Here is a 23,919-nt window from a genome sequence, read left to right on the forward strand (position 1 = left end):
TCAGTTTCCCTCCTGGCTTCTCCCCATATCCTCTTGTGCCCCAACTAATAAAAAAAACCTTATCAGGTTCTTCCTTAAATATACCCATTGCCTTGGCTTCCACAGCCACCTGCGGCAAAAAAATTCCAGAGATTCACCATTCCCTGGCAAAAGAAATTCTCAGTCATTTCAGTTCTAAATGGAGGCCTCTCTATTCTGAGGCTGTGTCCTTTGGTCTTATACTCTCTCCACCATAAGAAACACCCTCTCCAAATGTATTCTATAAGCATCCAAAATCATCATGCCTTTTTCTAGACTTCAGTGAAGTTGCAAATGCTGTTTCATGCACTAGACTTATAATGTTCCCTATTTCAGAAATATAACTAGTTCTACACTTCATGTTCTAAATTCAGTTAAGTGCTTTGCATAAACATTACCTGATGCAGCGTAATTTTAGATGGTAACATACACCAACCAATTGCCAACAGTGGATGTTCAGTAGCTAGGACTTAATTGTCTTAATTGACTTCATTACATTATATGACTTCCTCAATTTGAAAATAACTCTTCATATTTCTTATTGATTTGATTTTTAGTTCTTCCCACCGTACGCTCCAACAATGCCAGGAATGCCATCCATGATTCCCCATTCAGGTCCCTTTGGGTCACTTCAGGGAGCATTTCAGCCCAAGGTATGTAAAACTTCTATTTTGTGGGCACTAAAGATGGTCATTCTTCAAAATTGTTCTCCGGGTGATGTTAGTAGTACCAGAGAGGTGGACTGACAATGCCAGATCTTTCTTTTCAAGATTCAAAGGTTCATTTATTATCAAAGTATGTCTGCAGTATACATTCCTGAGATTTGTCTTCTCCAGATAGCCAAGGAACAAAGAAAACCACGGAAGTCATTGAGAGACATCAAACCCAACCCCTGCACAAAAGAGAAACAAAAACTCACAAACCCCAACTCCCTCCTTTGCGCAGAACATCAAACTTCAAACCCCAACCCCCTCTCTCGCACGCAAAAAAATAACATCGCTCCGTACGGAAAAACAGCAGCTAGAACATCAAACCCTAAACCCTCAACCTCCCCCTCACAAAAAACTAACACAGAAAACCAGCAACAAGAACATCAAACCTCAAACCCCCAATCTCCTCCCTTGCATGCAAAATAACTAACACATTACTTCACACAGAAAATGGCAACAAACCCTGTACCCCAATCCCCACCATGCCAACTGGCAACAAGGAAGAATGGGCAAAACGCAGAAAACTGAAGGAGACCAATTTGAACTATAGTCTACAGTCCAACTATAAATCTTAGAATTTCGATATCATCCTTTGACAGCATTGAGGAGAGCGACTGCTCGAAAGCAGCGGCCTTCCAAAGAGAGGGACTTTTCCGCTCCTTCCTGAATTTTAATGTTGGTATATTAAATTTGTCCTGAGTGATTACCTTAAGTTTTGGGAGATGATTCAGGCAACTGTATCTAAATTGCCCAGCAATATTAAGGGAAAGTGGTGATGAATTTTCAAATTATAATTATCAGTTTATATCAAGTCAAGATTTGCTATAAGCTTTCTGCATAACCTTTGCTAATAAATGGTTATTGTACACCCACAATGATTGATGTTGTTAACCTATGATTATGCTAAAGATCAGTAAGTACAGCATTTTCTAGGCATATAATTCAGGGAAAAAAATGTATCTGTCAGAGGGAGACTGGTTTGATCTGCAAATTTACACATAATTTGCATGCCAACTTGAGTAGACAAGAAGGCCCTGAGGGTAAACTACAGAAGGTTAATAATACTTGACCCATCTTTGGAGTCAAAAATCCTGTGGCTGATGCATTGTAATGGTAGAAACTATTTCAAACAAGCAAATTACCTTGTTCTGTAGAGCAGATGATTTTTTTTTTACCCTGAAGGCCTGACTTATGTGTGCTCATGCTGACTGCGCACAATGCTTTCCTCTGGGCTGCCACGATCAGTCAGGGTTATTAAGTTTGCCTGGGTCGGCACTGCTGAGTGCTCCTCCATTTTTCAGACCAAAGCATCTGTCACTGAGGTAGGGAGAGACAGATTACCTCAGTCAATTTCACTGTCTTCGTTTTGCACTTTGCTGAGCTGGGAACCAGTTAAAGACATAACAGGGTTATTCATTATCTGACTGGTAGTGTAGGCAAATAGCAATTTCATGGGCAGGCGTGCAGTATCCTTTAAGTCAAGGTCACAAGAAGGAGAACAGAATAGAATTTCATTTTGCAACAACATATTATCATTCCTCAAAGTGTGTTAAAGATGTAATTTCCAGTGTTACTGATAGCTAATAAAATAGTACTTAATTTAAATATATATCATGTAAAGAATAATAATGAATAGATAAGAATGGAAGACAGGCTCTTGGCTTAAATAAGCACTTAAGCTTATGAATGGTTTCTGGGTAGATGAAGCTGCTGGCCTTTTGCAAGTATTTTTATAGGGTGCAGTATTTTATTTTAGATTTTGTAAAAGTTCTTGGTTTCTTGTCATTTTCAGGAGCATTCAAGCCTCAGTACAAAGGCAAATGTCATTCCAGGAAAGGTACCTTCAGGTTTATCAGAATATAAATTAAAGGAAGATTCCAACCTTCAGTTATAAGCTTTGATTTCACTGGGCAATTTTATTTAGGAATGTAATGATAATTTAGCTAAAATATTCTTCATGCCAGCCAATAACACTGAACAACAATTTTTTCAAAAATGTTGCTTCCTCAGAAATTTTATTTGTCCATGATAGATTGCTTGAAGCTGAACACAAATATAATTTCAGACTACTTGAATCGAGTAGGAATTTCGAGAAACAAGAAATTAACTTTTATTTGATGTGCTTAATTGCATAACAGTGCTAGCGCTTTGCAGTAGTTCAACTAAGCTAGAAATGTTTTGTTGGTGATTTTCATTTGTACTCAGTGTCTGAGGCTTCGCACTTAAGTGTCCAACAATAATCAGCCAGCATTGATGGATTCCAGTTGCTCTGATACCGTTTCTCCATGACCACAGTGTCCTGGTGAAACCTTTCACAATGCTCGTCACTGACAGCGCCAGAATTGGCAGGGGAGATGTCTAAATGGGAAAGCAGAAAATTAATCTTTAGTGACATGTTGCACTTCATGGTTTTGTATGCTTGAACCATATTGTCAACCAGCTGCTTGTAATTTGGTGCTCTGTAGTTGCCAAGAAAATTTTCAGTGACATCTTTGAATGCCTTCCATGTGATTTTCTCCAGTCCCATTAGAAGTTCTTCGAATTGCCTGCCATTAATGACCTGTTTGATTTGTGGACCAGCAAAAATGCCTTCCTGAATCATTGAAGGATCATTCTAACTTGGATTTTGAATTGAAATAATTGAATTGAAAATGGTGCATGATAGGGAAATTTCATAGTGATTTTCATGATCAGTAGCCCAAAATTCATAAGATACATCCAAAAGTATTCAGGAAGCAAAATCTTTGTTGTCCAATGTTATTGAACGGTTAACAAAATGCAGATTCAGGAAATCAGAAGAGAATACTAGAAAAGTCAGCAGGTCAGGCAGCATTGATGGAGAGGGGAAAATGGGGATTAACGTTATAGGTCAATAACCTTTCCTCAGAACCAGCTGGTTGCAATACAAACTGGAAAATACCTGCTTCTGAAATAGATGATTGAAATATTCAGTCCTGGAGGTTGTATGTCTTTGTCAGAAGATGTGGTGTGGTTCCTTGGAACAGTGCAAGATGCATAAGATTAGAGGGAAAGTGAATGGAGAATTAAAGTGAGAGGCGCTGGAAGCTCAAAGACATGCTGCATCTCACTGAATCAGAAGAAGTAAAAGTGAATACCAACTTCACCTGGAAAGTGTGCTAGAATCCTTGGATGATGGAAAGGGAAGATGTAAGAGGGTAGATGTTCATTTTCTACAGTTGAACATGAATGTGTCAGGTCCGTGAGAAGGGAGGTGGGGAACTGGAAGATATGGAGGAAAAGAACCAGGAAGTCGTGGAGATTAAGAGTCCCTTTTGGAATGTTGGAAGTGGACTGGTGATGTATCTAACGGTGGTGTTACATTGAAGGTAGCAGAATGTATGAAGGCCAGGAACCCAATCCTTGTTCTTAGTGGGAGGAGAAAGTAGGATAAGAGCAGGCAGTCGAACAGATGTAGTTGAGAATCCTCGAGCTTCTGGAGGATGGCAGGGCTTTGATAAGAAAAAAAGAAGATATCTCAGAAGCATTGGTGTGGACAAAGTCGTCAGACCAGATATGATGGAGCCTAAGAAACTGGAAGCATGTAATGGAATCAGCATCACAGATATTCTCTCTCTCCTTACCACACCTCCCTCTTCATAAAATATGTTTGATTTCTAACTTCACAGATCTATGAAACCTTAACACTTCTGTCACCACAGATGCTGTCTGACCTGCAGAGTATTTCTAGTATACCTATGTTTTTTTTTAAGCCCTAGACCGTTGCTTATATAGCCATGAGGTCAGAATGATGAAGATAGAGTCCTGTGGAATCAAAGATCTTAATGCCCCGAGCATCATGTAATATTTTGAGACCATTTTTTCAGCTACTGTTTGAATGTCAAAGTACCAGTCTGCTGTAAGCAGTGTTTGCATATACAGATGAACAGTGCCTTGATTGTAGATTCTCTTAAATGCTTCCTGTAAATCCCTGATGAAATAACATCCTGGATTATCCAGTTTTGAAATCCCGAGATTTCTGTAGCACAATTACTATTCAGCTAAATCACTAAAGTGGTGAGGTGGCATCCGCACCGGACTTCGAGGTGAGTGGTTGAATCTGGCTGGCTCCTTGCGCACTTTCTATTTGTGCTGGGTGGAACATCAAGCTAACAACTCGGCCTTTTAAAAAACACAGACAAGCGCTAATGAAACAGCAAGGTTGTCACCCAGTGCGCCACAAGGCGCAAAGAGGAACAACAAATATCTCTGAGCATTCCTGTTGTGAAAATATATTGCAATATACCTTTGCTAAATATAAATTTTGTATGGCCCTGTAAGAGTATAATTTTTTTGACAGTACTGTAGTCGACTTTAGACAACTTCAATATAATTTGAACAACTTAAAGTTATTAATAATTGTTGACAGTCTTGATATTAACATGTTTTCGTCGTGTATTTAAAACATAAAATGGTGTCATGAGGACAGGTGAGTTGAAGGGATTTTAGACGATTTTCTCTATAGCAGAGGTTCCCAACCTTTTTTATGCCGTGGAGCCTTACCATTAACTGAGAGGCCCATGGACCCCAGGCTGGAAACCTCTGCCCTAGAAACTACTGAAACTGGAACAGGCTCAGTGGGCCGAATGGCCTAGTTCTGCTCTTGCGTCTCATGGTGTTGTCAAATTCCTGCTAATCTCTCTGTACACTATTGTCACATGTAATGAGAAAGGGGTTGGATTCAACAATCATTCAAAGTTCAAAGTACATATATTATCAAAGAATGTATACATTATACAACCTTGAGATTCGTTTCCTAACAGGCAGCCATAAAACAAAGAAACCCAAAAGAACCCATTAAATAAAAGACCATTGAACATCCCAATGTGCAGAGAAAAATAAACAAATCATGCAAACAGTAAACATGTGTTCTGAACTGAAGTCCACACAGAGAGTCCGTTCCATATCCCTTAGTTAAGCACAGAGTCGAGTGAACCCTCGCAGAGCAGCAAGCTGAACCAGCCCTGTCCCTTCCCTTGGCCCCAACACCCTGACCTTTTTAACCTGGCCCGCGGCCTAAACCTTTGTCGAAACATCTGGTTCTGTCGCTTCAATACGCTCTGGGGCCTAGACCCTGCCTCCTTGACTTGGCCTGTACCATTCCAAACTTTCCAATTTGGCCTGGCATCGTCCAAACATTGAGTTCACCGGATTCCATTGGCAAAGTCAAATTGAGAGCCTTTTATGCAAATGACTCAAAAGTGCAGAACTCTACTCTGCTGCACTGTATTTCTACGGTTTACAATAATCATCTGGAATCCAATCCTTGTATTCAATTACAAGTGCTAACTGCAGAAACCATTCCAGTGTGGCTGTAGTCATTTCACTGTCATGCAATAATTTGGACCAAGGACCAGAACAGTTATTGTTAATGATATGAGGTATTGTCTTTTCCTAGACTTCCAATCCAATTGATGTAGCAAGCAGACAAGGAGCAGTTCCTCATACTCTACTTCAAAAGGACCCCAGGGTAAATGAACTAATAACTTCAAACCTGAAATTTTTAGCTATGATTGCATTAAATGTATGTTGAATTTTCACTGTGCTGAAGTTAAACTGCACGAGACCAACATACCATATATTGGCTTGCTTGCATCCTTGTTCTTCACTGCTTATCTCGAATCTGTAAGATTCTCATATTCCTAAGTAAATGAATCTTAATCTGAATAAACTGCGCAAAACATTTGTTGCGACTGTCATCAAGAAATATTCCTTTGAAAGAAGCCATATTGGCAACTAAGCTTTTCTCATGATGTAGAAAGAGACATTTCGACCCTTTGAGACCATGTAATTTTGCAGAGCAATTCCGTCAATGTCACTCTCCCACTTGATCCTCTCTCAAGTGCTCAAAGTTTCAATTATTATCAAAGTATATATGCAGTATATGCAACTTAAGATTCATCTCCACAAAACAAAGACGATCATGGAAGTTGTTCAAAGAAAAACATCGAACCCACCCCCGTGCGCAACCCCCCCCACACACACACACACACAAAAGCTAACAAGGATGTCAGCCTCCAAATCCCCCTATCCACACACAAAACACAACAAGAACATCAGTCCCCAAATCCTCCTTTCCACACACAAAACACAACAAGAACATCAGTCCCCAAATCCCCCTCCCCTGCACAAAAAACAAACAAAACACAGCAAGAACATCAACCCCCAAATCTCCCTCCCCTACACAAAAACTAACAAAACACAGCAAGAACATTGGCCCCCCCAAACCCCTATACCTGCACAAAAAAAAACTGAGGAAAACAGGCAAAAACACAGAACATAAAATCCATAAGACTGATAAAGCCCACAGTCCTCATCAACTTCTCCCAAATTCTCCTACTGCCCACCTAGTCTATAGATATTTGACAATGAACTACTAACCTATCCACCAGTGTGCCTTTATGACCACCAGGTACCCAGGGCCAACCAGTAGGTTTAAATCTGGCAACAAGGCTATTAATCATAGAACCTTTAAATTAACTGTTTTCAAGCCCTTTACTACTTAAAAATTTGATTTGTACCCTAATGATTTTTTTTTGCTTTAATTTGAAAAAGGTTCAAGACTTAAAGATTAAAGATTAGCTTTATTTGTCACATGTACATCATAACAGAGCGAAATGTGTCATTTGCATCAATGACCAATACAGTCTAGGACATGCTGCGAGCAGCCAGCAAGTATTGCCATGCTTCCGGTGTCAACGTAGCATGCTCACACCAATCTGTACATCCTTGGAATGTGGGAGAAACGGAATTACCTGGAGGAAACCCACACGGTCAAGGGGAGAGTGTCCAGATAGTTAGTACAGAGCATTTCCAACCTTTTCTTCTTTTATTTTAGATTTACAACCTCTGCAAGTTATTGACTTCCATTTAATAATATCATGACTGATCTTAGCCCCTTTCTCCATTTTTCTGCCTGATCCACAAAACCATTGATTTCCCAAAGATTTTCAATAGGTTTTCAGATCTCAGTGTATTTAATAACTTATATTCACAGCTCTCTAGTGTAACAAATTACAAAGATTTGTAATTCAAAGATTCCTCCTTAATTTTAAGCACATCCCTGTGAAAATCTGATACATTATTATCACTGTCCCTCAGAAAACTTTGTTTACTGTGAAGTTAGATTTTTTTCTCTCTGTTTCTATTTGAGCTGATTATAAAAGTCTGGGGCAGCATAATAGTGTACAATTCCCTCCATCCTCTGTAGGGAGTTTGTATGCTCCTCCAGGTTCTCCAGTTTCCTCTCACATTCCAATGATGTACAGGTTAGTAGGTCAATTGGTCACATGGGCGTCATTGGGCAGCGCGGGCTCGTTGGGCCAGAAGGCCTTGTTACGGTGCTGTATCTTTATAAATAAATAACAAGGTCCTGTTGATTATGATTCTCTCCTCCAACATGGTGGAGGGTGAAAGAGGTATGCTGTAGAAAATCTTATCACAAGGACTTAAGCCATGGTGCTGTAAGAATTTGGAGAATGGAATAGACTCCTCCAGAGGGGAAAAGTGATGAAAGATGGATCAGGAATCTTCACCTCACATTCCTGGTCAAGGAAATAGACATAGTGATCTGGGTAGTGGGGAAAGGTCTCAATTCACTAAGGCTGGAAGGAGAAGGAAAATCTAGAAGAAGATTATAATTCAAGTGTTTTTGAAAGTTGAGTGTTGACACCAGGAGTAATGAATACTCTGCATTCTTCGCATTGTTACTTCTTTTCTCCACCCAAACTGATTCCATTGCCTGATCTATACATCGGCATCCAAGTTCTGTTATCTTCAAACTATTGCCGACTCCTTTCTCACTAAATTTTACAAAGTTTGATGTACATTTTCTTTCCAGTAATTTTAATCAAGTATATCCTGAGGATTGCTGATACATTGAAAGGGAGGAAAAAAAGAGTTGAATTTATTTAGCATTTTGCACAATATTATTGCCAAAGCATTTGAACTGGTGAAATACTATTGAAATGTAGTCACTTTGGTAAACACACTGGTCAATATGGGACCAAATTAGGTAGTAAAATGAAAGTTTTTTTCAAATATAAATAACAATGGCAGCCTTAAATATAAGAGATTCTGCAGATACTAGAAATCTTGCAAATCACACTCAAAATGCTGGAGAAGCTCAGCAAGTCAAGCAGCATCTATGAAAGGGAGTATCAGTTAACATTTTGGGCTGAGACCCTTGTTCTGTTTCAAGTTGGGGAATAGAAACAGTGTGGATTCATTCATTCTTTCATATATATATATTTTAATCTGGGGTTAATATTGTCACCATCTATTAAAAATTTGTTTACACAAATGGAGATAATAAGCATCATTGCCAAAAGTCTTGGGTAAAGATTTTGGGAATGTTGATTGTTGAAAGACATTCCCTCCTCTGACTGTTTGATCACATGGGTTTCCTCCCACAGTCCAAAGACCTACCAGGTGGTAGGTTATTCCAATAGCTGAGGTGCCTCTTGCACAAAATCGATATAAAACAAGATTTAGTTAAAATTCCCGGAAGAAATACCAATTCAAAATAAATCTAAAAAAACAAGAAAAATCCAATAGAGCAATAAGCACAAAAGCTGTTCAAACCTTATTTCAAAGATATCACTGTAATATTGTGTGCACAATATTATACAGCAGCAAGATCCCAATACACTTAGTGACCACTTTATTAGGTTCGACATGTTGTGTTTCTGCGTGCCACTGTTGTAACACATAGTTATTTGAGTTAGCATCGCCTTCCTGTTAGCTTGAACCAGTTGGGCCATTCTCATCTGACCCCTCTCACTAGCAAGGTGTTTCCTCCCACAGAACTGCAACTCACTGGAATTTTTTGCTTTTCGCACCATTCTCTGTAAACTCTGGAGAGCGTTGTGTGTGAAAATCCCAGGAGATCAGCTGTTCCTGAGATACTCAAACCACCCCATCTGGCACCAATGGTCATTCCATGGTCAGAGTTGCTTAGATCACATTTCTTCCCCATTCTGATGTTTGCTCTGAAGAACAACTGAACCTTTTGGCCATGTCTGCATGCTTTGATGCAATGAATTGCAGCCACATGATTGGCTGGTTTGGTATTTGCATTAACAAATAGGTGTACTTAATAAAGTGGCCACTGAGTGTATGTTCAAATGATGAAGGTCAGGAGTGACACAGGGTAAATGTAGATAATGTATTTTGTATTAGATTAATGTCAAGTAAACCCTTTCATTTTTCTATCTGTAAATCCTTTCACAAAGATTAATTTGCCTGTTTATTGATGGTGACGTGAGGGCAATGTCCAGAGTAGTCATCTCTGGATTGCTGCCTGTGCACATGCCAGTGAGAGTAAAATAGAATGATTTGGCAGATAAACGTGTGGCTGAAGAATTGGTGTAGGGGGCAGGGTTTCAGTTTTCTGGATCATTGGAATCTCTTCTGGGCAAGTTATGACCTGTACAGAAAGGACGGGTTACACCTAAACCCAAGGGGGACCAATATCCTTGTGGGCAGCTTTGCTAGAGTTGTTAGGGAGGGGGTTTAAACTCATTTGACGGGTGACAGGGCTGAGGATGGGACAGTTGGTATACAAGTAGATGCAGTGTGCAATGAGACTGTAAGGAAGGACAGGCAGATAATAGAGTAAAATTGCAGTCAGTGGGATGAGTTGCAGTGTAACAGGACGACAAAATCAAAAGGGGTGACGAGTACAGGAGTGAAGGTGTTATATTTGAATGCATGCAGTTTACAGAATAGGGTAGATGATCTTGTAGTACAGTTAGATATCGACGGGTATGACATTGTGCGTATAATGGAGTCATGGCTGAAAGATGATTGTAGTTGGCAGCTTAAGGATACATAATCTATCGAAAGAGCAGGCATGTAAGCAGGCAGAGGGCATGGAGTGGCTCTGTTAGTAAAAAAAAAATCAAATCTTTAGAAGGAAGTGACATAAGATCAGAAGATGTAGAATTGTTGTGGATAGAGTTAAAAAATGCAAGGGTCAAAAGCCCCTGATGGGAGTTATATACAGGCCCCCGATTAGTAGCCAGGCTGTGGGAGATGAATTCCAGTGGGAACTAGAAAAGATATGTAATAAGGAAAATGTTACAATAGTCATGGGGAATTTCAACATGCAGGCAGATTGGAAAAATCAGGTTGGTGCTGGGTCCCAAGAGAGGGAATTTGTAGAATGTCTATGAGAAGGCTTTTTAGAGCAGGTTGTGGTTGAGCCCACTAGGGGGATGGCAATTCTAGACTGGGTGTTGTGTAATGACCCATTAAGGAGTTTAAGGTAAAGGAACCCTTGGGAGACAGTGATCATAATATGATAGAATTTGCCCTGCAGCTTGAGGAGGGGACACTAAAATTGGATGTATCAGGACTACAGTGGAGTAAAGGGAATTATAGAGGAATGAGACAGGAGCTGCCGAAATTGATTGGCAGGGGACACTAGCAGGGATGACGGCAGGACAGCAATGGCTGGTATTTCTGGGAGCAATTCAGAAGGTGCAGGGAAGATACATACCAAATATGAAGAAGTATTCTAAAGACAGGATGAGGCAACCATGGCTGACAAGGAATGTCAAAGGCAGCATAAAAGCCAAAGAGGACATATAAATCAGTGGGAAGGTAGAAGATTGGAAAGCTTTTAAAAACCAATTATAAATGCCATAAAGAGAAAAAAGATGAAATATGCGGATAAGTTAGCCAATAATATAGAAGATGATACAAAAATTTTTTTATCAGATATACAAAGAGTAAAAGAGAGACAAGAATAGATACTGGCTGCTGGAAAATTATGCTGGAGTGGTAGCAATAGGGTCAGAGAAATGGCAGGCGAACTTAATAAGAATTTTGCATCGGTCTTCACTGTGGAAGATGCTAGCAAATTGCCAGAAATCCCAGAGTGTCAGGGGCCAAAAGTGAGTGTTGTTGCTATTACTAAGGAGAAGGAGCTTGGGAAGCTGAAAGGTCTTAAGGTAGGTAAGTCACGTGGGCCAGATGGACTACACCCCAGGGTTCTGAAAGAGGTAGCAGAAGAGATTGTGGAGGCATTAGTAATGATCTTTCAAGAATCACTAGGTTCTGGAATGTTTCTGGAAGACTGGAAAATTGCAGATGTCATTCCACTCTTTAAGAAGGGCAAAAGGCAGAAGAAAGGAAATTATAGGCCAGTTAGCCTGATTTCAGTAGTTGGAAAGATGTTGGAGTCATTTGTTAAGAATGAGTTTTTGGGGTACCTGGAGACCAATGATAAAATAGGCCAAAGTCAATAGGCATGGTTTTCTCAAGGGTAAGACTTGTGGTGTTAAGGAAAGATACAAGCATGGATAGAATTCTGGCTGACTTGCAGGAGGCAAAGAGATGGAATAAAGGGAGCCTTTTCTGGTTGGTGCTCGATGACTTGTGGGGCTGCAGGGGTTGGTGTTGGGACCTCTTCTTTTCACATTATATGTCAGTAATTTGGATGAAGGAATTGATGTGGCCAAGTTTGAGAACAATATGAAGATAGGTAAAAGGGCAGACAGTGTGGAGGAGGTAGGGTATCTGCAGAAGGACTTGAGAGATTGGGGGAATTGGAAAAGAAGTGGCAGATTAGATGTAATGTAGGGAAGTACATGGTCATGCACTTCAGCAGAAGGAATAAAAATGTGGACTATTTTCTAAATGGAGAGAAAATTCAAAAATTAGAGGTGCCAAGGGACTTGGAAATCCTCATGCAGGATTCCTTAAAGGCTAACAGGCCACCTGAATCAGTGGTAAGGATGGCAAATACAATGTTATTGATTTTAAGAGGACTAGAATACAAAAGCAAGGATGCAATGCTGTGGCTTTATAAGGTATTTGACTGCACTTGGAGTATTGTGACCAGTTTTGTGCTGGCATTGAAGAGGGTCCAGAGCAGATGTTCCCAACCGTTTTTTTTAATGCCATGAACCCCTATCATTAATCAAGAGATGTGTGTACTCCAGATTTGGAACCTCTGGTCCAGAGGAAGTTGAAAAGAATGATCCCAGAAATGAAAGGGTTAACATAGGATTGTTTGATGGCTCTGAGCCTGTACTCGCTGGAGTTTAGAAAAATGAGGGGGGAGGGTTCTGATTGAACCCTATCGAATATTGAAAGGCCTAGACAGAATAGACGTGGAAAGGGTATTTCCTGTAGTGGAGGAGTCCAGGACCAGAGGGCACAGCCTCGGAGTTGAGGGACATCCATTTAGAACAGAGATGAAGAAAATTTTCTTTAGCCACATGGTGGTGAATCTGTGAAATTCACAGCCACACACAGCTGTGCTGGCCTGTTCATTGGGTATATTTAATGCAGAAGTTAATAGGTTCTTGATTAGTCAAAGTCAAAGGTTACAGGGAGAAGGCAGGAGAATAGGGTTGAGAGGGATAATAAGCCAGCTGTGATGGAATCATGGAGCAGACTTGATAGACTGAATAGCCTAATTCTGCTCTTATTTGATTTGGATCTGATGTTTTAAAAATAACAGAATGCTATATAACCTGAAGATCCATTGAATTACCACTGAGAGATTATGTCTGAGTAAATTTAATGCATTAGACTCAGATATTATCAGTTTATCTAGGATATTTTCTATATTGTCAGTTCCATTTAATATGTTGTTCCTGTCAATATAATTATACAACTTCTGTGTCTCATTTTTTTCTAGCAATTATCAGACCCCTACAGACAGTCAATAAGAGTAAGTAAGATTTAATTTTTAATAATCAACTGTTTTATAAAACCTGTCAATTTAGATAGCTGTATATTTTTATTTCACAACATACTGTTTATAGTTGCATTAATAAATGTCTTGCAAGTTATAAATTACTTTCCCACATTAATTAAAACATATTTTATAATCAGTTTATAACCATTGGTATTTCTTGGAAATGGGCTGTTAATTGTTCTGACCAATGCTGGCAGGATCTCACTGAACTCACATACTCCATGTGCATATTTCTCATCTAACCTGCTGGTGCATGGATGTTTGTGCTAGGGCTCGTTTTCATCCTTGTGGTTCCAGGGAAACAGGACAAGAAGGCTCATTTTCTTTTGTTCTGTCTGGGAGACACTGAAATCCCTGAACAAATTTGTGATGTGTCTTAATAATTGAACAGGATATTTGAATGTTTGGTTGTGATTTTTGATGTGCTTCGTTCATGATGGACAAATGTTCTATCAGATAGCTGTTTGGGATATTATATGTGTTAGAAAGTACCAAGCGTGGGAGGGGTATGGAGGGCTAAGGGCCAGGTGCAGGTTGCTGGCACTAGGCACAATAGCAGTTTGGCACAGATGAGATGGGCCAAGGGGCCTGTTTCAGTATTCTTGTGCTCCATGCCTCATTTATTTTAGAAACAAAAGAGGATCTTATTTTTCAATCAAATTTGTTTTCCTGATGCTGCATTGTTGAATCCATTGTTCAGCTTTCTAATTGGTCAGACAAGGCAGTCCAAAGGGGAAATCGTCTTGGTTCTTTTACTTCTGAAATAACAAACCGTGCATACCTTAGTGTTTTGTTAAACAGGAAATGTCTAAATTACTTGATATTGGAGATTACAGAGCAAAGGTGGGCAGAGTCAGATCTGTCCTTTGATCACCTTTCCTAAAGTATTAAAGTTTTTTCTAATCTAAGATTGTTTCCTCTCGCAAGCTCCGAGATTGTAACAATGAATGCATTTGCATTGTGTTACTCTGGAGATGTTAAGCGCTTTGGGATAAATTAATTTGGTGCTGTTCCTTCGTCCCAAGTGTTCGAAATGAACAAATATGGAAAGTACTTGTACAGTTAAAATGATCAGAAAATGTTCGAGTTATTAAGATTCATGGTCATCTGGCGAATGGGAAAGCAACTACTGAAATTAGATGGAATGAACCTTCCCTAGCTCTTTCCTCAGGTCTGCGTAGTGTCCCATCTTCAGCTCTTGTTTGCTTGTTCACATCACCTGAAAGTATTTTTGTGGTCACCGGCTCAGGCAGTGTGAATACAACCTTTCTTTGAAACACCATGAAGTTCTTTCACTTTCTGGCAACTGATAATGGAGTTATGAAAACATTCTGACTTAAAAAACTGTATGCACTTCAGCAAGGCTTTCTGTCTTCCCATTGAACACTTTTCTTCAGTCTACAACTTCTTTAGCCAGTTCCATGGAAGACCAATTGAGAAACTTGTGGATCAGATTGTTAAAAAAATATTCAAGACATCTATTTGTGACATGGTTACATCCATGAAGCATTCAGTGTTTCATTTTTGTTTACTGTTTTCTTCCAGCTCCCACTCAAAAGGGTTAATCTACCTCAAAAACAACTGGGCGTAAGTATAACTTGAATAAGGTATTGGTTCAGAACTTAGCACAGCTGGTGATGAATCTTTCCCAGCGAAGGCCAGTTCAGGGCAGCCCTGGAAATATTCTGGCTCTTCAAAAACAAGTAACATCCTTCATCATCAGAGAGGAAAACCTGTCTGGTTTCTAAAACCAGATAAGACCATAAGACATTTATTTGTTTAGAGATACAGCGCAGAACAGGCCCTTCCGGCCCAGTGAGCTGCACCACCCAGCAACCCATCTATTTAACACAAGCCCTATCACAGGACAATTTACAATGCCCAATTAACCTACTAACCTGAAGATCTTTGAGAACCCAGAGGCAGCCTACGCAGTTCATGGGGAGAATGTATAAACTCTTTACAGGCAGCGCCAGAATTGAACTCCAAACTCCAGAATGCTCCAAGCTGCAATAGGAGTAGAATTGGGCCATTTGGCCCATTGAGCCTGCTCTGTCATTTCTGTCATAGCTGATTTTTTTAACCTCCCCCAACCTCATTCTCCTGCCGCCTTCCCATAAACCTTTTGACACCCTTACTAATCAAGAACCTTTCAACTTCCACTTTAAATATACTCAATGACTTGGCCTCCACAACCATCTGTGGTAATGAATTCTACAGATTCACCACTCTCTGGCTAAAGAAATTCCTCCTCATCTCTGTTTTAAAGATGCTTCCTAGTATTCTTAGACTATGCCCTCTGGTCCTAGACTCCCCCACTACTGGAAACATCCTCTGTATGTCCACTTTATCTAGGTCTTTCAATATTTGAAAGGTTTTGATCTGGGAATTGGTGCTACCAGTTATATCCTTGATATACTCTGACTCCTCATGAAATTTCCAGATGAGATTGTTACTCCTTTGATTGTCTGAACATCTACTTCATCTCCCCCTTCTACTCGGAATGGCTAATGAGCTAACAGCAAAACCTTAGAAGTTACAACCACTGCCATCATCTTTATTTGTAAACTTGATTCGCTCCCAAATTCTTCCCTTTTCAGCCATTGAAGCTCTGCAAAACTGCTCGCAATATACTTGAAGTATTTTGTCGCCAAATCTCTTTCGTGTCTTCTCTGACCAATTTGGGCAATGTGAAAACCATTATTGAGAAGGGTGTATTTTTGGCCCCCATTTTACTCCCTACATCCTCCCAAGAAATTGGAGTCTGCAATTAGCCATAGATTAGCAGGCTCCCGGGCACACAAATAAGTAATCTGTTATCTTCTAGATAGACACAATCAGCAGGAATATTTAAATCCTTTCAACCTTAACAGACTTTATATGTGAAGCACAGAATGCTTTCTTCATGATCTCTAGTTTATCCAACGCTTCTGCGTGAGAACTGGTGTGGTGTGACCAGTGTTCCTAACACTAATAAATAACGACATAAATATTCTAGGAGAAAGAGGATTCGAGGGAGCAAAATATATTCCCACTTCTGATGAAATGTTAGTAGTGCAGAAATATTTTGAACTTGCTACAGTATAAAAATTAATGTTTGGCTAAAAATTAGGAATGGTGATTGCTTTGGTCTTGGTCAGTGAGAGATCAGTTCTGTGCTCTAATGACTGTCTTATCTGGAATAGACACGTTCTCGGACCTCATCTCAAATTCATGCCCGATCTAGTATCCAAATGTCATTGGGCTCAGGAAGTAATCATTACCGAATGGATGTTAGGATAACAGTCTCCTGTGGTGCTGTGTACACAGGAAATCTAGTCGTCTGTGGAGGACAAGACATTAAGGGGTGTTTTATCAGCAAACAAGGAGCTGCTTAGTGAATTTGTAGGATTTACCTTCCAGTGTGGAACGACTGCTTTCTATTTCAGCTATAACTAATATAACACCTTAGAAAAATTTTAAAGGTCATTTAAGAAGATCTATAACCTAATTTTGAGAAAAAAATTATTAATGGAAGGTATCAGCAGGCCAGACAGCATCAACAGAAAAGAGTGAACAGTCGACATTTTGGGCCAAGATCTTTCATCAGAATGAAGGGTCTCGGCCCAAAAGATCAACTGTTAACTCTTTTCCATAGATGCTACCTGGCCTGCTGAGTTCCTCCAGCTTTGTGTGTGTGTGTATATATTTTGCTTTGGATTTCCAGCATCTGTAGATTTTCTTGTTTTTATTCTGGAAGATGTTTTCAATACAGCCACAAGGACTTATCCACATGCTAACACCACCTTTTTGACCCACATCCCTTTTACGCCACGTAGTTCAATGGCTCATTTTGGCATCTGGCGTAGTCCACAGTAAAGCAGAGCCATCCTGTTCGTTAAACTATGAACATCTTTGTAAGACTGAGCTTGTGACCTGTGGAGAAGACTGCTCGCAGCAGTAAATAAAATCACACTCGTGTCTTCTGCTGCAGGTTCGACATGTACGTTCAGAGATCCTCTTGTGCATGCCACTGCTGTAAAACATGGTTATTTGAGTTACTGTCACCTTCCTGTCAGCTTGAACCAGTCTGGCTATTCTCCTCTAACCTCTTTCATTAGCAAGGCATTTTCGCCCTCAGAACTGCTCACTGGATGCTTTTGGTTTTCGCACCATTCTCTGTAAAACTCTAGAGACTGCTGCACGTGAAAATCCCAGGAGGTCAGCAGTTTCTGAGATAGTCAAACCATCCCGTCTGGCACCAACAATCATTCCATGGTCAGAGTCACTTAGATCACATTTCTTCCCCATTCTGATTTTGCTCTGAACCTCTTGACCATGTCTTCATGCTTTTTATACATTGATTTGCTGCCACATGATTGGCTGATTAAAGAGCAGGTGTACCTAACCTAACTGAGTGTAGTTCTCATCAAGTGACGTTCTCTGCATATTAAAATCTCCAGTGCCCAGGTAAAGACAGAATTCCACAAAGAAAGAAACCAGGTTTTTGCCATAAGTGAAGGACTGAGAATGAACCTTGGTGATTTCTACATCAACATAAATGGAAATTGTGATCTCTGCGGGGAAAATGTTGCATCTTGGTATTGCCCTGTAGTCTCATTCCCAAATATGGAAGTAGTTAGCTAGTTCATGTAGAATATATAGGTCACATTCTATCTCAAAACTGGATATATTTGATCCTAGTCTATATTCTCCTTCATGTATTTCTGCTTTAAACCATCTCATTGGAAAGGAATCCTGGATTCATGCTTTCTCAACTAACCAGCAGCAAACTTTGGAGAATATTTTTGGCTGAAGTTCAATTCTTGCTTCTTTTTGTTTGCTTGCCATATTGTGTGACTGGTTTACATTATATTTCATTAGGTTGCGGATTTCCATGTTTTTGTTACTATGGCTGAGATGTATCTTTTACCATCTGTTGTGCTTTTGTGTCTTACAGAAGCCTGGGAAATGGTGTGCTGTTCACGTGCAAATTGCCTGGCAAATCTATCATCACCAGCAAAAATTAAAGGTATTGCAAAGAGACTTGACTATGCTAAAACTGGCAAATGTTGCATGCTCTCTCCCCCCCCCCACCCCATATAAAGTTGTAGAAAAGTACAGCTTAGAAATAGGCCATTCAGCCCATCTACTCTGTGCTGAACTATTAAAGCTGCGTACACCGAACCATAGCCCTCCATACCCCTGCCATGCATGTATCTATCTATTCAAACTCTGCTGTCAGTTCATTCCACACTCTTATGACCCTCTGAGTGAAGAGTTTCCCCTCATGTTTGCCTTAAATATTTCACCTTTTACCCCTAGCCTATGACCTCTAGTTGTTGTCCCACCCAACCTCAGTGGAAAAAGCCTGCTTGTGTTTACCCTGTCTGTACCCCTCATAATTTTATATAAAATCTGCTCTCAATCTTCTACATTCCAATCAATAAGAATGTTAAATAGTTAATATTAAAACAATTAAAGCAGTGTAAATTTGGTGATGTATATAACCCTTAGCTGCAATCAACATTCATCTGTTGTGTTTTCTGTGGAGTTTCTTGCGACCAGTGGGCACCGCAGTAGCATAGCAGTTAGCACAACGCTATTACAGGTCGGCGTGTCAGAGTTTGGAGCTCAATTTCAACCTCCTCTGTAAGCAAGTTAGTACGTTCCTTCCCGTGAGTGCGTGTGGGTTTCCTCCCATAGTCCAATGGCGTACTGGTTATTAAGTTAACTGGTCATTGTAAGTTGTCCTGTTATTAGGCCAGGAGGGCTGAAAGGGCCTGTCCATGCTGTGTCTCTGAATAAATAAGTAAACAAACAAACATCAATATGCTTACCATTTGCGTATATTTGTGGTGATTTCCAGGAGCTCCTCTTGGTAATTTTTTGATGCATTTATCTGTTTAGGTATAAGAATTTGAACAAAATTTTATGATGGACTAATTTTTTTTTTTGGTGTTCTTTTTATTAACTTGCATAATTCGAAAGCAACAGATGTCAATGGACCATCACAAACTTGAAATAGGGGGTAAACTGGACCTGTTTAGTCGGCCACCTGCACCTGGAATGTTTCCGGGGTTTTCGTATCCTCACGACCTGGCCAGGCCTCTCTTCTCAAGCACAGGTATGAAACTGTTTGGGCATTTCATCCAGTGGTGACCTTCACACTTTGCAGCTTCCTACACAAGGTAGTGCAGTCATCTTTGTCACTCTACCTTTGCCATAATGGCCTAGGAGACTGTAACCTGGTGAAGAACTTCTGATTTTTATTTTACCCCTATTGAAGCATCTGCTGAATCTACCTTCTGTTTCTCCCATGGTCCACTCTCCTCTCCTATCATATTTCCTTCTTCTCCAGCCCTTTACCTTTCCCAGCTATCACCTCCCAGCTTTTCACTTCATCCCAACCATCCCCATCCATCTGCCTTCACTCATTGCCTTCTACCTTGTTGTACTTCCCCTTCACCCTTCTTATTCTGGTATCTTCCACCTTCTTTTCCGGTCCTGAAGAAGGATCTGGGTCCGCACCATCGACTGTTTATTCCTCTCCGTAGATGCTGCCTGACCTGCTGAGTTCCTCCAGCATTTTGTGTGTGTGTTGTGCTGAATTTATTCCCTGCCATTGAAGCTGTGATCAACAGTTTAGCCGTGAATAGAGATTGCTTCATTCAAATTAGTTGTTTCACTCTTTGGAGATGTCAGATCCCCGTTTAATTTCTGATCCTTGGGGTTTTTCCAGAAGTCAGGAATGATGAGCCATCTTAATTACAAGATTTCAGTTTATTTTAGCAAATATACAAATACTAAATAAAGGGCTGGAAAAATTATGCTGAGGGGAATTAAGACAAAGGAATAAAGATAGTGCCTCTGAAAAATCTAACACTTTTATAGATAAAGAAAATTCCTTAGTGATAAATTAGTTCATAGCCTACATAATTAAAACAATTGCATCATGTGGGTGATGTGCTAACACTTAGTTAATGAAAAATGAGAAAGTGATGAACTGTTAGTTTAGCTTCTATATTGCTTTCTGCCAGTGAGTGTGAAAAATACATGAGTTTCTTTAAAAAATACAGATCTTATTAAAAGTATTATTAAATAAACAGAGACTATCTGATTATTTAGCATCTCTCAGGTCCTAGGTTAAAATTTTACCCTTGCTTAGTTTCTATCTCAATCAATCTCTGTGATCTTATTTAGTTCTTGGTGTACAAAGTAGATACCAAACTTAATCATTTTTTCCCCAGTTTTTTTTATGATGACAGTGTTGTATTACACATACACATCACTCCAACTTTAATGACTTAGATTTTCCTGTCCCAACATGCAAAAGTCAAGTCAAGTTTATTGTCATTTAACGATACATATGTATACCATCAAATGAGACAACATTTCTCAGGACCAGGGTGTAAAGCACAGTAGTACACATAACTCGCATATAACACACAACAGTTTAGGACAGTAAGGATCAAATCTACAGATAAATTATGCATAAATAAACAAAGTAAAGTGCATAAATTAAATATTGTAGGGAACAGAACAAATTATCCGGTGAGACTTCTAATACAATGTAGCAGGAAGTTCAGAAGCCTGATGGCCTGGGGAAAGAAACTGTTTCCCATCCTGACCATTCTTGTTTTCATGTATTGGAGTCTCTTGCCTGATGGTAAAAAGTCGAAGAGGATGCTGGATGGATGGTAGGGAGACAGCTGCCTCATCCGTTTTCACAATCCCATGTAGGGATACTCAGCTGCACCCATACCGGATGGAGATGTAGCTTGTCAGGACACTCACAGTGGTGCTCCTGTAAAATTCAGTTAAGGTTGGGGGTGGTGTTGGGGGGGGCTCATTTGCCTCAATCTTCTTAGGAAGTGGCATTGAAAGGCTTGTCATACGAGGAGTGTTTGACGGTTCTGAGCCTGTACTCGAATTCAGAAAAATGAGGAGAGATCTCATTGAAGCCTATTGAATATTGAAAGGCCTCAATAGGGCAGGTGAGGAGAGGTTGTTTTTTATGGTGGGGGAGTCTAAGAGCAGACTGCACAGGCTCAGAATAGAAGGGTGTCCATTTAGAATGGAGATGAAAAGGAATTTCATTAGCCAGAGCGTGACTCCCAAAATAGTGTCAGCTGAACAAGATTCTATTTGGCGATTACGATCCACCAAGCAGAATTAGAGTCATCCCGAAGCAGGCTCTACGCTCAGCTGCCCCATGCTGATGAAGATTTGGACCACACCTACCAAACCTTTTCTTAACCATGGACCTGTCAAACTGTCTTTTAAAAGTTGTTATTGTACCTGCCTCAACCCTTAGCACATTCCATGCACCTATCACACTTTGTGTACAAAAAAATTGCCACTGAATTTCCCATTAAATCTTTCCCCTCTCCTAATAAACCACTATCTTCTAGTTCTTGGCTCCTTGGTTAATGTAGCATCACCTTCCCCCATTTATGTGAAAAGACCAATTGTCTGAATAGTCTTGTCCTATCCCATTCTATCATTTATTTTTCTCTTTAATCATGACTTCTTGTAAATCCTTATCCCTTCTGCTCTGTCATCGGGGAACCAAGCCTTCTGCCACTTGAGTTCTACAGTACTGAACTTCCTGATTCCTTTCGTAGAACATAGAGCACAGTACAGGCACTTCGACTCACAATGTTGCACCAATCTTTTAACCTACTGTAAGGTCAATCTAACCCTTCCTTACCATGTAGCCCTCCATTTATCTACCATTCATGTGTCTTAAGGGTTTCTTAACGTAACTTCACGTAAAGGAACCCCTAGGAGGCAGTGATTATAGTATGATTGAATTCATACTGTAATTTAAAAGGGAGAAACATAACTCACATGTATTAGTATCGCAGTGGTTATAAAGGGAATTGCAGAGGCATAAGAGAGGAGCATGCCCAGGTAGATTGGAGGAGGATACTGGTGGGGATGATGGCAGAGCAAAGATGGCTGAAGTTTTTGGGAATAGTTCACAGGTCGCAGGATAGATACGTCCAACAGAGGAAGAAGTTCTCGAATGGCAGAGGTAGGCAACTGTGGTTGACAAGGGAAGTTGAGGACTGCATAAAAGCCATGGAAAGGGCATACAAGGCAGCAAAAGTGAATGGGAAGTTGGATGAATGGGAAGCTTTTAATATCCAACAAAAGGCAACTAGAGAAGCTATAAGAAGGGAAAAGATGAAATATGAGGGCAGACTAGCCAATAATATAAAGCAGGATACCAAAAGTTTTTTTCAGTTATATAAAAAGTAGAAGGGAGGTGAGAGTTGATATTGGACCACTGGAAAATGATGATGGTGAGGGAGGGGTGGGGGACAAGGAAATGGCAGATTAACTTAATGTGTACTTTGCATCTGTCTTCACTCTGGAAGACACTAGCAGTGTGCCGGAGGTCCATGAGTGTCAGGAAGTAGGAGTGACTGCCATTGCTATCAAAAAGGAAAAAGAGCTAGGCGGACTGAAAGTTCTTAAGGTGGACCTGGGCCAGATGGATTACAACCCAGAGTCTTGAGAGAGGTTGCTGAAGAGATAACGGATGCATTGGTCATGATCTTTCCAGAATTACTTGATTCTGGCATGGTCCTGGAAGACTGGAAGTTTGCAAATGTCACTCCACTCTTTCAAGAAGGGAGGAAGGCAAAAGAAAGGATATTATAGGCCAGTTAGCCTAACCTCAGTGGTTGGGGATTTGTTGGAGTCATGAAGGATGAGGTTTCAAGGTACTTGGAGACTAATGATAAAATAAGTCAAAGTCAGCATTGTTTCTGTAAAGGGAAATTTTGCCTGATAAATCTGTTGGAATTCTTCGACAAGCAGGATGGGCAATGGAGAGGCAGTGGATGTCATTTACTTGGATTTTCAGAAGGCATTTGATAAGGTGCCTCACATGAGTCTGCTTAACAAGATAAAATCCTATGATGCTACAGGAAAGATACTGGGATGAATAGCGGAATGGCTGACAGGCAGGAGGCAGTGAGGGGGAATAAAAGGGGCCTTTTCTGGTGGGCTGCCGGTGGCTAGTGGTGTTCCTCAGGGGTCAGTATTGGGATCCCTACTTTTCACATTGATTGTCAGTGATTTAGATAGTGGAATTGATGGCTCTGCGGCAAAGTTTGCGGATGATACCAAGATTGATGGAGAGGGTAGGTGGGTAATGCAATTGCAGCAGGACTTAGACAAATTGGAAGAATGGGCATAAAAGCGGCAGATGGAATGCAGTGTTGGGAACTGTATGATAATGCATTTTGGTAAAAAAAACAATAGAATGGACTATTATCTAAATGGGGAGAAGGTTCAAACATCAGAGGTGCAGAGGAACTTGGGAGTCCTCATGCAGGACTCCCAGAAGGTTAATTTACAGGTTGAGTCTGTGGTAAAGAAAGCAATTGCAACATTGGCATTTATTTCAAGGGGAGTAGAATATAAAAGCAAGGAGATAATACTGAGCCTTTATATGACACTAATCAG

At 40.2% G+C, this 23,919-nt stretch overlaps 1 protein-coding gene across 9 annotated transcripts in view; it reads left to right on the forward strand.

The window, feature by feature from the left end:
• The window catches only part of fbrsl1 (fibrosin-like 1), a 1,024,640-nt gene that overhangs the window by 975,849 nt on the left and 24,872 nt on the right, over positions 1-23,919 (forward strand). For 6 of the 9 annotated variants that reach the window (XM_072240820.1, XM_072240825.1, XM_072240821.1 and 3 more), the window contains 6 exons: positions 576-671; positions 6,145-6,216; positions 13,399-13,431; positions 15,004-15,045; positions 18,398-18,469; positions 19,429-19,564. In XM_072240820.1, the coding sequence (XP_072096921.1) occupies positions 576-671; positions 6,145-6,216; positions 13,399-13,431; positions 15,004-15,045; positions 18,398-18,469; positions 19,429-19,564 (451 nt within the window). The remainder of the gene's footprint in view (positions 1-575; positions 672-6,144; positions 6,217-13,398; positions 13,432-15,003; positions 15,046-18,397; positions 18,470-19,428; positions 19,565-23,919) is intronic. The other 3 variants (XM_072240822.1, XM_072240823.1, XM_072240824.1) reach the window with 3 other exon arrangements.

The sequence above is a fragment of the Mobula birostris genome, chromosome 22 (assembly GCF_030028105.1).
Source record: "Mobula birostris isolate sMobBir1 chromosome 22, sMobBir1.hap1, whole genome shotgun sequence".
Lineage (NCBI taxonomy): Eukaryota > Metazoa > Chordata > Chondrichthyes > Myliobatiformes > Myliobatidae > Mobula > Mobula birostris.